Source organism: Pan troglodytes, chromosome 17 (assembly GCF_028858775.2).
Source record: "Pan troglodytes isolate AG18354 chromosome 17, NHGRI_mPanTro3-v2.0_pri, whole genome shotgun sequence".
Classification (NCBI taxonomy): Eukaryota; Metazoa; Chordata; class Mammalia; order Primates; family Hominidae; genus Pan; species Pan troglodytes.
The window spans coordinates 57284905-57301764 of record NC_072415.2 but is presented as its reverse complement, the minus strand read 5'-3'; the positions used below and the strand labels follow the sequence as shown (position 1 = coordinate 57301764).

Genomic DNA, 16860 nt, shown 5'->3' with positions numbered 1-16860 from the left:
GTCGGGGCGGCAGGGCAGATTCCAAAATACTGTACAGATTAAACTCCTTTCAGTAGAAGATGGCTATGAAAAAAATTTTTTTTTAAGTTTTGGCTGGGCACAGTGGCTCAGGTCTGTAATCTCAGCACTTTGGGAAGTCGAGGCAGGAGGATTGCTTGAGCCCAGAAGTTTGAGATCAGCCTAGGCAACATACTGGGACCCTGTCTCTACACAAACACATACACACAAATTAGCCAAGTGTGGTGGCATGCACAGGCAGTCCCAGCTACTAAGGAGGCAGAGATGGGAGGATCACTTGAACCCAGGAGGTCAAGGCTGCAGTGAGCTCTGGTCACACCATTGCACTCAAGCCTGGGTGACAGAGCAAGACCCTGTCTCAAAAAAAAAAAAAGTTCAATGGTTCTTTAAAAATAGAGATAACAAAACGAAGACATTTGTAAACAAATTGAACCCCAAAGCCCACTGCTTGCTTAGAACATTCCAGGTGAACCAGATGTGAACCAGATGTACCCTATGGGTTTGTCTTCTTACTTATGGTTCTAGGAATGTAGGCTAGATACTTTTTATTGCTGTTTGGAAAACGCTTTGGCTTTTCCAGCTGTCTGAGTTTGCAGTGTGCAGCCTTGCTGTTGTGTTGGCTGACATGCTGCACTTCAGTGCTCTTCTTTGTTACTTCCTTTCGTATTATCATTTTCCAAAAATAGTTGGGTTATAAGTGATTCTCATTACAGAAGTCGGCTTAATGATTTTTTCCATCTCCAATTAAACTGTGTCTTCATCAACCTTTAGAACATAGAAAAAATATGGTCGGGCGTGGTGGCTCATCCGGTAGTCCCAGTACTTTGGGAGGCCAAGGCAGGTGGATCACTTGAGGTCAGGAGTTTGAGAGCAGCCTGGCCAATATGGTGAAACCCCATCTCTACCAAAAATACAAAAAAAATTAGCCAGGCATGGTGGTGCATGCCTGTAACCCCAGCTACTTGGGAGGCTGAGGCAGGAGAATCGCTTGAACCCAGGAGGCAGAGGTTGTAGCAAGCTGAGATCATGCCACGGCACTCCAGCCTAGGCGACAGAGTGAGACTCTGCCTCAAATTTAAAAAAAAAAAAAAAGAACATAGAAAAAATTTTAGATTTTTGTATGTTTGCCAATTAACAATCTTTATATCTCAAAAGATATACACATCCTTGTTGTGGAAAATTTTAAGTATGCAGAAATAAAAAGGAAAGGAAACAAAAATCACCCATAATCTTGCCACCTAGAGATAACCAATGTTAACATTTTGGAGTTTCAGCCTCTTTAAATGCTTGTTAAATGCTTTTATAAAACAAAATGAAATGTAATACACAACATTTTTTACTTCCTTTTTGTTTTAGCTAAAATGTGCCTCGTTCTGTTACTACACAGCAGTGTATAAATATACTGTTATGTTGGACATTAAGGTTTGTCCAAGTTTTAGATAATGGACACCCTTGTAACTAAGTCTTTGCATGTATCCACTATTATTTCCTTAGGTTAAACTCCTAAAAGTGTTGCTGTGTTAAAGGGTATGAACTTTTTAAAAGTCTTAACATATAATTTCAAGTTGCTTTCCAGAAAGTTTCAACTAATTTCTGCTCCCATCTTTGGAACAGCATGTATCATCTCTTCATTTAATCTTTGCCAACTTAAGAGGAAATTTGGTATTTCATATTATTTCCTTTTCTTTCATTGCTGGTGATGTTGAACATTTTTCATGTGTCTAGCATCCTTTCATATGTTTTGTGAATGCCCATTTATATTCTCTCCCCATATTTCTGTTGATGTGTTCATTTTCTTATTGATTTGTATAAACCCACTTATACTAAAATGTTAATTCTTTGACATGTTGCAAGTATTTTTTGGTTTGTATCAATTACCTTTAAATGTTGACTATGGTGTTTTATGTTTGGGGAGTTTAATCTGTTTGTAATTTATTGGCATACCAAAGTTTTAAATTTCTGTCTAATCAAATCAACCAGTCTTCTCCTTTTCAGTTTTTGCCTTTTATGCTCTTCCCCACTCCAATCTTAAAAAAAAATTTGCCATTATTTCGAATACTTTAATGGCTTCTTTTTTGTTTTTCATTTTAACTTAAGGAATTATATTAAGTGTACTATCATAGAAAAATGAGCATGAGTTAAGTTAGGATTAGTTTTCATCATTCCACTCTGAATTGCCCTTAGCTGTTCCCTCCTCTAAAATTAGAATCTTCTGTGATCCCAGGGAAGTGCTCCAGCCTGGTCGGCTTCAGGCAGCCCCTCCTTCCTAATTCATCTTAGTTTACCACCCTGGTCAAAGGCATCTTGGATCCCTAGAGGCTCAGAGGAAAGTTTTCTTCTTCACAAAGGGAGCCATGCTTGCCATGTGCTCCGGTGTCTGGAACCACACTGATCTTCCTGGAGGCCTGCAGGCCACAGCGCAGGACCAAGTGTTGGAACCAGGGCAGTTTGTGGAGGGCTGGTTCCCCTGTTGCCCTGTACCCTTAGACCCACCTCTAGAGCATCCTGACCTGGTGAGGTGGATGCTAGCTCCTCACATGGTACCTTTCGCCTAATTGTTACTGGTGTAAATCAAAATCTTTCCCTCACTTCCCCTGCACAGGAAATTCAAGTGGGTGCATGAAGCCCAATCAAATCAATTTATTTTGTCACCAAAAATTTTTTCTTTTTCTTTTTTTTTTTTTTTTAGACAGAGTCTCACTTTGTCACTCAGACTGGAGTGCAGTGGTGCAATCTCAGCTCACTGCAGCCTCGACTTCCCAGGTGATTCTCCTACCTCAGCCTCCTGTGTAGCTGGGACTGCAGGTGTGCACCTCCATGCTCAGATAATTTTTTGTATTTTTAGTAGAGACAGAGTTTTTCCATGTTTCCCAGGCTGGTCTCAAACTCCTGGGCTCAAGCAATTCTCCTGCCTCAGCCTCCCAAAGGGCTGGGATTATTGGCTTGAGCCACCACACTCGGCCTGTCATCAAAGCTTAAAATGCTAGAGCAAGAAAACACCTGAAAGAGCACATTATTTCACACCTTTGTTTCTTTAGATAAAGGTCTGAGGCTCCAGAGTGGGGTAGTTACTATAGATGGCAGAATCTCAACCTGCTGGTGGATAATTCTGTGTGTTTTTACTCCTCATTTATTAGCTAGCCCCTGCCGTGTGCCAGGCACTGTGGTAGGCCTTGAAAATTTTAAAAGTGTCTAAACGTATCTTCGTGCCCTCTAAGAACTCAACTGTTTAGCAGGGAGACAGATGGATAACAACTAATCACAGCATGTATTATGGATGCATTAATACAGGTATGGACAGGGTGCTGGAGAAGTACAAAAAAAAATGGGTAAATAATTCTGGCAGGAGGGGCTGCAGAATTGGAGAAGACTTCCTGGAGGAGGTAACATCTGGACTGGACTTTAAAGAAAAGGCAGTTGTTTGCTGCAAGGGCAAGACCACAGCAGGGGAAAAGGCACAGAGGCTGGAAGTATAATGCATAGTTGAGGACTAGAGAGTGGTTTGGTGGCTGGTGTGGTGCAGGGGATTTCCTCCGTGCCCTCGGCTGCAGCCAGCTGAGCCATATGCAGTTCCCCTCTCCTCCTTCCATGTCTTTATGTAGAATGCTGTTCTCCACGTGTCTGCTCAAGCAGCTCTCCCCTCTAATGTTCCCAGAATGAATGACAGCTCTTCTCTCAATCTTTGCATGGCACCACATACTTCCCTCTATTACAGTGACTTTGACATCAAAATCAGAGGTGACAGTAGGGATTGGGTCTTTTTAAAAAAATTAATTAGAACACATGTTTGGGGTTGGATAAGAAATTCAAATAGTATGAAAAGGTAGAAGTTGAAAAAAATAAAAAGAACAAAGCCTTTTCATCTCTAAGTACCCAGAGTCTCATGAGTGGTAAAGGATTTACTATCCTGAAAGTGTTGGAAAGCCATTGGAGATTTTTAAGCAGGGAATTAAAGGTATTTGGAGAGGAAGGTACTGGAGGCAGGTGGTCAGTCAGAAAATGATTCAGGGATGAGGTGCCTGCACGTGGGAGGTAACAATGGCAAAGAGGGGAGAATATGATGGTAGAACACATAGAACTCACACACCAGTTGGCTGTGAAGATGAAAGGAAAAGGAGAAGAAAAGATAATGATGAAGTTTCTGGTTTCCTCAAGCTGCTGCCCTATCAACCACAAATTCAATATGAAATCGTGCTCATTTCTCCTTCAGTGCAGAAAAAGGCAAAGTTAGCCAAGTCCACACTTTTAAAAGGATCACGTGGAGAAGATGTAACACTAAACTGTGCATTTGGAAGTCATTTTTTCCCTAATGCAATAAATATGGTCAATATGTAGAATAGCAAAAATATTTTGCATGACAATATCTCTTAAAGTTCTCTTCTTCTCAAATTAAGGTAAGGTCTGTAGAAAGGCACCAGGACAAAGGAGGAACATAAAATAAGGCTGATCCCAGGGTGAGAGAGTTTGCTGCACAGGGGAGTCATGCCAAAGTATTCTCTCTTAGGAGTGAGATGAGCTGCAGTGAAGCCAGGCAGGCATTTTTCACAGACCCACATCTTATTTACCCGGAAGGTATTATGTGCAGGAGGGGCAGCATTTCCCATGCTCAGCTCTATCTGAGGCCTGCCCTACTCACTCTTGCTGGACTTCTGAAGACAGTAGAAGCTCCCAATACCTGTGATTTGCACAAGTGTGCAAAGGTTAAAGAACATGATTGGGATATTTCTGTGTAATCATATGCAAGAGATTATACTAGATGGAATATGTGATACTGTAAAATATAAGACACACTCAGAATTTACTGTCTAGTCTGATTAAATTATAGAGTGTTGAAAACATTCTTCAAACAAGCATATAATTTGCCTATGAAAAAAATACTTAAAAGTAGGGGGGCTGTCCATGGGACTGTCAATAATGTTTTTACTAGCTAAACTAAAAGTAGATTTTACACTTTAGTTAATCTTTCTCTATCTCTCTCTCCTACCAGATAATTTTCAGGATCAGATGAAAAGGGAGCTAGCCTACCGAGAAGAAATGGTGCAACAGTTACAAATTGTAAGCTGTATTTCTACTTAAAAATAAATGCAACTTAATTGGTTTGTTTTCAGACTACCCAATATGTATGAAACTGTTCACGTTTTTGCATGAAATCCTTTGGTCCACTTACCTCTCAGCTGGCTTAGATGCTAATTACCAAGAGATTTACTTAGACACAGGATAAACAGATGTGGCAGTATGTTTCCTCTAAATGTAACTACCTACCATGTGTTAATAGACAGATGTGTAAATTATCTCTGTGGGTAAACCAAAGGTACCTGCATTTTCTTCCATTATGCAAACTTCCCAAACACAGTGCTGGGCTATACTACGAGCTCAGTGAAGGGCAACTGTCTTCCATCCTCTCTTCCTTTCACTACCCACACTTGAGCCAGGCCCTCCACTACCAATAAAACACAATTAATGAGCACAATTAATCAACTAAATTCACTTGAAGGATGATGAAAAGAAACAAATGATTTCCAAATGAAATGTATTACTCTATCCTAATCATTTCTAAAAATGGACACTCACTAAGATCTATTTATATGGAAAAAAAAAAACAGGAAGATGTCTGATAAGTAAATGTAGTGGTTTTGTTTTGGGTTTTTGTTTGCTTTCTGAATTTCTTGCCCTTTGTCCCCATGTAGATACATCTAGTATTATTCATTAGGGCTTTTAAAGGAGTCTCCCAAGCCTCCTCATTTTTGTGAGTACAATGGAAAAAATTATTTCTGCTCAATATTTTCAAGATATATTTAATCACCTGGATAAAAACACATATTGATCCTTAGTGCTATTCTCAGCATAATTATTATACTTTGGGTTGCTTGACATTTCTGTACTGATCCATGCTACCTTTCAACCATTAATCATGGATCCATGCATATGTGCCTGTCTTGTCTACAGAGCCAGATATCTAGTTCTTTTGTCAGGATTATTTAAGAAAGATAGTTATTAATGTTTCCATTCTTCATTGGAGAAATCATGCCAGTGTTAGTGGAGATTCCTAAGGGTCATTTTTGCAGCAATTGGTTTTCCTTGATCTCAAGTGATCGTTAACAACTCTCAGTTCTGAAAACCACTACATAAGATGCTGCTTAAACAAGATTTTCTTCTCATGTTGGTTTTGTTTGCACCTGAATTCACTGGGGAGCAGAGGATTTTCATAACTGATTTAATAACAAATTCCCATTCTTAGCTTTTGATTCCTTGATAATAAGAGCTATAATTACTGCTGTGAATATATTTATTGTATTCTCTGTTTAAAGGAAAAATTTAAATAAAAGATTCGATGTAGGGGAATATAACATTTTAACACCTTCCTTATTTTACAAAGGACATCATTTTCAGGTTTTTTTTTTTTTTTTTTTTTTTTTGAGACAGGGTCTCACTCTGCTGCACAGGCTGGAGTGCAGTGGTACAATCATAGCTCACTGCAGCCTCCAACTCCTGGGCTCAAGCAATCCTCCCACCTCAGCCTCCCAAATAGCTGGAACTGCAGGTGTGCACCACCACACCTGACTAATTTTTTAATTTTTTGTTGAGACATGGTCTTTCTGTGTTGCCCAGGGTGGTCTTAAACTTCTGGCCTCCAGCAATCCTCCCACCTGGGCCTCCCAAAGTGCTGGGATTACAGGCATGAACAACTGCACCCAGCCCATTTTCATACTCTTAAAACAAAAGAAAAAAAATTGCCACACGTGCAACAAAAAAATTGTGATTTCAGGGGGTGGTGGTGAGTATAGCAAAATGGGCATTAGGAAAGGAAACAGTATTTCTTTTAGTGCCCTTATCTAAGGCCGGTTATGTAACCTTAATGTCTTAATTTTCTTTGGCATTTGGTTTCTTTAGTAAAAGAGGAAATTATATTGTCTCCATGTACTAAGCAGATAGGATTGATAGAAGAAAAAAATATCTCATGTCTTTTGAGATATTTGGTACATGGAAGATTAAAACTGGTATTACCAAATCATTTTATTATGCTGTCTTATAAAATATTTTACAACATGTATTCATCTATCTAGACAAATGTTGTTAATTCACATTCCTATAGATAGTAAACTATTCCTGGTAGCAAATTAAATAATTTGGGAAAAGCTTGAATTTCCCACCCCCACCCTCCTGCCCTTGTAGGTATCATATAATTCCTGAAATACACACAGCTGCTTCCAGGGTAACAACATGAAAATTGGTGAAATCGACATGATTTGTCCCTCCTGCTTCTTCCCCTTTTTGTGTGTCCCCTACCATTAGATGCCCAAGGTTTTCCTGCTGACTCCAGTACCTATCACAGTGTGCAGCATCAAACAGCTGTTCATAAACATTTGTTGAATGAATCACCACCCATGATGATCCTGACCCAGCTCTGATACTCTCATATAGCAGTCCTCTTAATTCTTTTCCAAATTTCCCTGGCTTTGTCCTGGTTTCCTCAAATGTTATTTTACACTAAGCAAATACTACTACCACAACTCCTAAAGGAAGGAATACTAGCAAATTTTGGGGAGCTTCTGTATTACTGCTCTGTCTGCACCTAACAGAGATGAGCTTTAACATCTGTAACTTGGGATTGAGACCCATCCCATATAGTTCATTAAGTGTCAGTTCCTCAACCAAAATGAATGGCTATAAGGTTTAACCTAGGGCCTTGGTAGGAATATTATAAGGTGCAAGTGAGTAATAAACATGAAATGTACATACAAGCCATAATATGCTATGCCAATGTGAGTAATCAATTTAATGGTGTGGCCCTTCTCAAAGTAGTACCTACAATAGTGGAACTATTACAGGTGTAAGCCACCGTGCCCATCCGGCTAGATATATTTTTGTGCAGGAAGGACCTATGTTTACATGGTACTATCTGCTTTAGAATTGAGGCTGCAGATTCAGTGTTACTTGAACAGAAATGTATCTAATTCCTTATTCAGCCTGATGTATCTGTCAAAGTACCTGGGGGAAAATGTCTTTAGAAAATTCTATCTAAAGATTATCAAGAAATTGCAAAGTATCACAATTACTGGCTTTCTGAATATTTTAGTTGGATGATCTTATTCATCAGTCAATATGGTTGCATGCTTTGCTTCCTGAAAACAGAACAGTTCACTCAAATTATTTTATATTTAAAGTTTACAGAGCATATATTACAAAACAGGCTTTTTTTTTCTTGAGATGACATAAAAGCCCACTCTATCTTGCAGTCAAGGAGAATTCAAATATATTAAAACCAATATTTTGTAATGATTCCCAAAGACCCACAATGCATTTATCCTATGTTGTTAAAAAGTGTTTCTATTCAAAAAAACTTATATTGAAAGTGTCTTGGGTATCATTGCCATAGAAAGAAAACTTATGAATTTCTTTGGCTCCTGCATTTTTAGATTCTCTGTTGACTGTCATTTCTGCACCATTGCTTCTTTTTCCCGTGTTAAATGTAAAGTTGTGATGACTACAGTCAAATGATTGACTCTCTTTGTGTCTTTATAAATGAATGTGTACTTATCTCAATGTGAGATTTAAAACAGTGAGGAATTAGTTAACATTTATACATGGTATAAGCTACCTTTTTAAAAAATAGCTCAAAATTTGGGTATTTTAGTATTTAACGTGGTTTGTGTTAAAGTCCCCCACCCCTGCCCTGGGTTTTCAAGTGCTTATAGCATTTGTATTACTAAGCCACATTTAGTTATGCAAAACAAAGAAATATTTTTCTATCCCTATGAACCAATACAAAAGTTTTTTAATTTAGCATGTTTATGAAAATGTAAATGTTTAGTGTAATAAAGGGTAAAGGATTTCTCATTCACAAATGAATTATGATTCTAGGACAAGTTTATTCAATTTTAAAAGCAAAACTTAACAGTCCTTAGGCTGAAGAAGCTGACTGAAGATTTTTATTCAGTGAATAGCTTTTTGATTAAAGTTTTTCCAAGGACTGGAATATAAAAACTTACAACATGAGCTGAGACTGTGATGATGCCTTGATAACCTTTTTTTGTTATGAATTTGGCAATAATTTTATAAGCAAGTGCATCTGTGTATAAGCTACTACTGTAGATTTGTTGAAGACATGCTTTTTTATTTTTTAGTCATAGTTCTTGGAGGACATTGTGTTGCTGCAACACAGAGCACATGATAAATGGCTAGACCCAGATTCACATCCTATGAACTTGTCAGATCACTACCACAAGGCGTGTTGATGGGGAAAATGTGCTAGTCTTTAAGTGCCCTCTGCTGTTTTTCCAGAATGCTGCAGTCACACGCAGCTAGGGGGAATTGGTCTCAAAGTTCTTCATTAAAAGCCTCAATTAAAATAATGTTCAATCAATAGATTAAGGACTAATGTTTTGTTCACGGTGGACTTGTAAAACAGCAGTTTACAACTTCCTGATGATGGGAGTGCAGTGCATCGTCACAGGGAAAGGAGTGAGAGGTCGTTATCTTTGCTGGAGGAGTGCTTGTTCTTTGGCAAGGACACAGCTCTTCAGTAAGATGGTCTTTTCTTGGAGGTTCTCCAATATTCATTAGGATGGGAACTTGCCCAGATTTCTACTGTATAACCTACAGAGTTTGTAAAAATATGTCTTACATCTTTTTTTTAAAAAAAGGTAGATTGAACCATTACTATTTTGCATTATATTTTTAGAAGAAGATCCCTGGGCCACTAGAAGGTTTTGGTTCTGTGTCTAAATATGCATCAAAAGGAGATCCCTGCAAGTCAGAAGACTTAATGCAAGCCTGAACTTCTGTGGAAGCTGCCTTAAAATTCTCTAGCAGTAGACAGACTTTGGCTACTGTGTGTCCATTTCCAATTATTGATCTACTGTTGTGCACCTTGACAGTGCAATCAGTTGTTCCTTAGTTATGTAGCATTTTTCTTCTCATCTTTCTCTTTTTGAGATGTTGACTGACCTGAATGTGTGAGCTTAGGTTAACTCTTTTGGCACAAACTAGGAAGTCACTTTTTTTTTTTTTTTAAACTCCAGTACTTTTGATCTACTATAACCAAGTAGGTAATTTAGAAGTTACATAATACTTTGAATTTTTTTCTCCATGCCAATCTCGGTAATTTCTAAGCTGGTCAAGATGAAAAGAAGGCTTTTGTAAGTCCTATTGTAGGAGATTTGCATGGAATAACTAACTAGTTTAAATTGAGCCTCTAAAATCCTGAGCTTCCAAGTTGGGGAGAATTTGCTGAAGTGTCTGCAAGTCCAATGTTGCATTTTATGGAATCTGAAGCACCATGAATTGTAAGAGGCACCACGATTTGATGAATCATAAAGTAAAAGGTTTCAACTGTAATTCTAATACATCTGATTTCAGAAATGTTAAAATGTGAGGGGATAAAGTGCATCCTGGAATCAGTGAAATAATGTTGTTTCCAGGAACAACTGGCCATGCTACTATAATCTTTATTTACCATTCATGATTTAGGACTTAGAATGGAAAAATACATGATTCTCAGCTCACTACTTTTTGCTTTTTATCTTTGTTGTTTTTTGGCTTTTATTTCATTTTGTTTTAATGAAATAAATGAAAAAATCAACATTCTAGTGGGGATAATTCTTCACCCCAGTTTAAATTCCAATCTGGACCCTTGGGACTCAAATACGCTTATTTGGAAATGTCCTTTTTTTCTTGAGTCCTTTTTTTTCTTTTCTTTTCCTTCTCAACTTTCCACCTTAATGAAATGCTGTGTTATTGCTTCTGAAAAAAAGAAAGAGGAAGCCATTTTGACTTAGCTCTGAAAGTAGAATCCTTCAGGCGGGTTTCTTTGGATTAGGTTGAGCAGTTTACTCCTTTAATGAGATGGCCCATGGTGATTTAACTTATCTCTCCTGGTGGCTGGCATAGAACAGTCACTTGCTAAATCTTTGTGGTGTCTAATATTGATGTTGAGGACTCTTTAAATGTGAGAGTGGCACAAACACCTTTTATTGGAACTCCTTGTGCCCAAAAGTTTACATTGTTTGTTATCCTAAATAATGGAATTCCATTCCAGGCTCTGTCATGTCACGCATCTAGAGAAGTGATCCATATGCTTTGGCACATTGCAGCATACACCATAATGGAAAACCAATATTCAAAGGGGTCTGTGTTAATAGCAGCTATAGCACAACCTAGAGTGAAAAGAAGAGGTAACTGGAGTAGGTCCCTGTGTGACTGTCCTTGTCATAGTTATCTAGCTGATCTCAGCCTGCATCCTAAAATACAAGATTAGGACACTGGACTTTTAATGTTACTATATGAATCGTTAATTTCAATGATGCTATCTATGCCCTTTATCAGATATATGCCTATCTGACATGTTTATGTTGTGGTTATATATCAAAATAGTGAGATGATTATTTTATTATTGTCCTTTTTTTTCCTGTTAAAAAGACTGTTTGATTCAGCTGACTAATTATTACAGTAAAATGGTCCAACTCTTTTTAGCCACTAATTATTACAGTAAAATGGTCCAACTCTTTTTAGCCACTAGCATCATTGTAGATTTATAACTCTTTCTCATTAATAATAAAGGTTCACATGCGTGGACTGTGGATCATGAGAGGAAAACATACAGTATACTGGTAATGTGGGAAATATTATATATATAATATTTATATATATAAATAAATATATATAAATATATATAAATAAATATATATATAAATAAATATATATATATCATTGCCTAATTGAATGAAAGTGATTTTATTTCCCTCACTGCTTTTACTTAACAGCCATATTTCACATTACATTCTAGAAGGGTGAATATTTATTCTTTACATGTAAAATAAAGTCTTTAGAGCCCTGAGTTTAGCCTTGTAATGATGAAGGTTGGTAACATAAGGATAGAGCACCTTAACGGGGGTTAGTGGAGAGGCAAATCTAAATAATACCTTGAGTCCAATTTCAACCATTGGAATTTTGTAATGAAAAGTAGCATACCAACTGTGATCAGCTTTTATTCAAAACCCCAGTATTCGAAAGTACTTTTCAAGTTTATCCAGGTAGAATTCTCAAGGTCATATTTTCCATTCAGTGCAGTTATTTCTGATGCTTCTTTGTGTGTATAAGAGAGAGAAGGGGTCTTGCTCTGTCACCCAGGCTGGAGGGCAGTGGTGCAATCATGGCTCACTGCAGCCTTGACCTTCTGGGCTCAAGCGTTCTTCCCACCTCAGCCTCCCAAGTAGCAGGTGTGTGCCACCACACTTGGCTAATTTTTAAATTTTTTATAGAGACAGAGCCTTCCTATGTTGCCCAAGCTGGTCTTGAACTCCTGGGCTCAAGTGATCCTCCCACTTCAGCCTCCCAAAGTGCTGAGTTACAGGTGTGAGCCACCGCACCCAGCCTCTGATGCATCTTATCAGTTATTGGGAATCTAATCAGAGTAATAGTTTGGGTTTAGTTAGTCTTATTTGTGATTTATAAGGATAGCATATGTTATAAAGAAATTACATCCGTTATAAAGAAATCATTCTAATAAACTAAACAATTACATTAAACTAGTTTGTAAGCACGTTCTTGTTTTATGAACTTGAACATACATTAGAACATCATAGCTCAGTTTCTGTACATAAATAAATATGATACCATATTATTAAATGCAAATTTTTTAAAACTTTAAAAAGTGAAACATCACATGTTAACCTCAAGGACTAGCTGTAGCAGCAATCCAGTGTGATCACCTGTTCTGTCCTCACTGTACTTGTTAACAGGCCTTAAGGATGCTATACCCCAGAAACCTCATACCGCTGAGCAGATGGAGACCTCTTTTTTTCAGGGAGGATCTATTGGCATTCAAATTGTTAGGCATGATGAAGGGTCTCCATTACACATCTGTCTCCAAATCTAGCTTACCTGGATGGTGTTGCTTGTTTTTATCTTACAGATCCCCTATGCAGCAAGCTTGATCAGGAAAGAAAAGCTGGGCGCCCATCTCAGCAAAAGCTAAAAGGTAAGATCACCAGAGGAAAGAGATTTTCTTAACTCTCTGTATTGTTGTGTGCTTGAACATATTCTTTATTGATGTGTTTGAAATAGCCCAAGGGATTGGTAAAGTTGCATCCTGTGTTTGAGTCAATATACTAATAAACTTCATTATGTCCGGGGATGGGACTTCCTAAATGAATGACCAAGTACTTCTTATAAATTCCATGGAAAATTCCTATAACTAAAAATTCTGTATTCAGTCTGCAAAAGTGATCTTCTTTCCGTTTTAAGATTTTCTGCTCTTTATGGTTCTGACACCCCAGTTACTGCCCCAAGGAAACCAAAGTGTCAGCAGTCATCCTCAGGGTGTCTCATCTCTGTCTCTCCTTCGCTTCCAAAAAGCCTGCCTGAAATCTGACTTTCAGAGAGTTACTGCAGGTGGTAATATGAACAACTGGGGACAATACAGACCTTTGAGACCTTCTGCTCTAGGAATAGTAACTAATCTTTTCCCTAAACCAATAATAGTTTCTCTACAGCTGAAGCCAGATTCAAGGTCATATCAATTTAAAAGAAAATTGAAAAGACAATTATTTCGGACTCTTAAGGAAAAGCAGACAGTGAAAATTCAATGGCTATATTCAGAACATACCGAAGTATTTGAAAAGAAACTTTTTCAGCCCATGGAAGAAGACACATGTAATTATTAGAATTGTGGGAATGCAAAAACTAGGACATTGTTTCTGTAACAATATACTGGGATGACCTAACAACTAGGATTGCTAAATCAGGGGAAAAAACCACAGATGCCAAAGGTAGCATTTGTTAGTGCTCATGGCCAGCTAGGACCACAGCCATTTATCAGTTTGATCCATTCCCATCAGAATGACTCTTCCCATTCCTCCCCTCTGGAACATGTTTTCAACTCAATAGAATTTGTTGGCAAAAAGAACTGTGCAGGCTCATGGTTCCTTTTGTTCCTTCACCTCTCTTCTGCCTATCACAAATTTCCTCTATCAGGTACAAATGACAACTTTTCTTGCCATTATCTTTATTAGTGGTAGTCTTCAGTATTTGTCTTAAATAATAATAATTATGTTACATTTCATCAGGTGCTTAAAACCCTTTCCAAAACAGTCTTTCATTCATGTGCTTTCCCTTAATTTTACACATGGGGAACTGAGGTTTACAGATAAGAGATGTGACATTTTATGTTCATGTTGCAAAGCCAAGAAGAGATTCTGGGGGCCCTGACTTTGGATCTAGTGCCTGCCTCTTCCTAATGCATGGACTTATTGTTCTTGGTGAGCAGATGATACTGCAACAGAGGTGCTCGGAGTAAGTCATTCTGTTTCCATCTCTATGAAGTTATTCACAAATGCACCTGTGAGGTTGGCTCTGTTCTATATATTAAAGTATTTTTATTAAGTCTGAAGTTGACTTTGGGCAATTTCTTTCTCAGTGTAGTAGACCAGGTTTGCACCAGCAGTGTGAAATGAAAATTTTAGAACATTTAGATTCCACTGAATTTTAACTTAGAATATCAAGATAATTAAGGCAAGAATGGTCCAAATTAATTCTGATAAACTCCGTATGTATAATGTTTGAAAATGTCAAACTAATTTTCTTTCAAGAGAAAATATTAGGATGTTTTTAAAAATAACCTTCTTATTCAAAGTTTATAAATCATAAAGTCATACAAATCATGGTTTACAAATCAAAACTCAGTGAATTGCACTCACTCAGGGACACACACAAACACACACATACACAAACACACAATGAAAACAAAAACAACAAGGAAACTCAGTAAATGTTCACGATGAGCTCACTTAGCTTTCCAGCCCCTGATAATAACCTTGTGCTCTTACCCAGCTTCTCCCACTCCCTACCCCCAACGATGGTAAATTTTGTCTGTTTTTGAACTTTATGTAAATGACGTTGCATAGAACATTCTCTTGTGTCTGGCTTGTTTTACTCAGCACTTGTGAGATTCATACATTAGAATGGGGTTTTTGTTGTTTTGTTTTGAGACAGGGTCTCACTCTTCTGCCCAGACTGGAGTTGCAGTGATGCGATCACAGCTCAATACAGCCTTGACCGCCCTGGCTCGAGCCATCCTCCTATCTCAGCATTATAGGCGTGCACGCCACCATGCCCAGCAAATTTTTTTTATTTTGTAAAGACAAGGTCTCCCTATATTTCGCAGGCTGGCCTCAAGCTCCTGGGCTCAAGCAATCCTCCTGCTTTGGTCTCCCAAAGTGCTGAGATTACAGCCATGCCCAGCCTTAGAATGTGGTTTGATTTATACTTAAGAGCTTCAATAAACTCTCTTTTTACTCCTTATACTTCCCCAACCCATCTTCCCTGTTTGTCAGACCTGAGCCCATTTTGCACCTACAAATTAAGACTCACTGCCCAGAAACTACACCTCTGATAGTGACCTAGCATATGGCTAGGTGGGAAAAAGAAAAAAAAAGATTGATTTGTGTTTAGTAACTAATGCTTCCTCCATGCTGATTTTGTTTCCATCCTTGCAGACAACAGGGATTTCTCTAAGTAGACCCTGGTGCTTTCAGAAGATTAGTGGTTACTTAAATGCTTAGCTAAATCAGCCAAGCAGAGAATCATGACTGTATTGTTAGAGGCAGTCTCTGATTCTCAACATGCCAAGCCTGCAAGGAGTTACCCCAAGAGAGATTACAAAATAAAAATCATTACACCAAGGGAGAGAGACACATTCTGTCTTGCAGAGTGACCACAGGTTTCCAAATTAGGGACTGATGCATTAATGTCTTATGCAAGAGTGACCCTTAAGGTAGTATGCAGTGTTCTTGCCACCCAGTGGATTCCAATATGACTATTAAGAGGAGGAAGCTTTTCAAAACCACAGGCAATCCACTTAATAAGCTGAGCGAGTACTGCCACATATCACTGATCTGCACATTTTTTTTTGTCCTACATTAGAACATAAGAAATTCCATGTTGCGTCAAAATAAAGATCCACGCAGGCCAAGATACTTTAAGAGCAAAATTGTTGTTCTTAACGATATCAACCTCAAAATTTAGGCATATACACTGAATACTCTTAGCTTTCCCTTGATAACGCCATAAAGATCCATTACCCTGGATTTATCTGCACCTTTCTTCAACCTAAGCATAGTCCCCATTGGGACAATGAATTCTATTTGTTTAGCTACCAGCTTTTAAAGTGTAGTTTATTTTATTTACCTTCAAACTACCTCCTAAAACAAGCCCTATTAGATTAGACATTGTACCGCTCTTCGTATTTGTCTCATTATAAGCTCATGAGTACAATGGAAAGGATTTGAAAAATACTTCAAAATGTTGCAGGCATTATCCTTTCACCTGGGCCCATTTTTAACATCAGAATTATTCCCGACGGCCTTCCTTACATCTAGTTATTTCTGTGACGCACTTCCTGCACAGATAACCCAGTGTAATCTGTGTGAAATCTGTCCCCAAATAAAAATGGTATGATGTTAACACTAATTTAATTATTACTTTACATTCATTTTCTCCCAAACACATTTAAACATTTTGCAGTTATCATTGATGTAACTGGTTGAAACACCCACACCTTTCACAGACAAGAAGTAAACCGTTTTACATAAGTAGGAAGCGAATCAGGGAAATGTCTCATTCATAGTCATACAGAAACTCATTGGCCAAACTGGAAATGATAATAATGATCATTTATTGAGCACTAACTATGCCAGATACTGGCTAAATACTTACTGTGTTATCCTTACAATGCTGTAAGGCAGATCCTGTTATTACCTCCATTTCATACTTAGAAACTGAGGCTCAGAGGAGTCACATAGCTCTTAAGTGACAGATACAGGATTCAATCCAGGTCTATTTGAC

General features: G+C 38.0%; 1 protein-coding gene across 1 annotated transcript in view; it reads left to right on the top strand.

Annotated features, from left to right (window-relative positions):
• The window catches only part of SKOR2 (SKI family transcriptional corepressor 2), a 43709-nt gene that overhangs the window by 24800 nt on the left and 2049 nt on the right, over positions 1-16860 (top strand). Inside the window, exons 6-7 of the mRNA XM_016933656.3 lie at positions 5006-5073; positions 12932-12997. Coding sequence (XP_016789145.3) covers positions 5006-5073; positions 12932-12994 — 131 coding nt within the window. The 3' untranslated portion in view covers positions 12995-12997. The remainder of the gene's footprint in view (positions 1-5005; positions 5074-12931; positions 12998-16860) is intronic.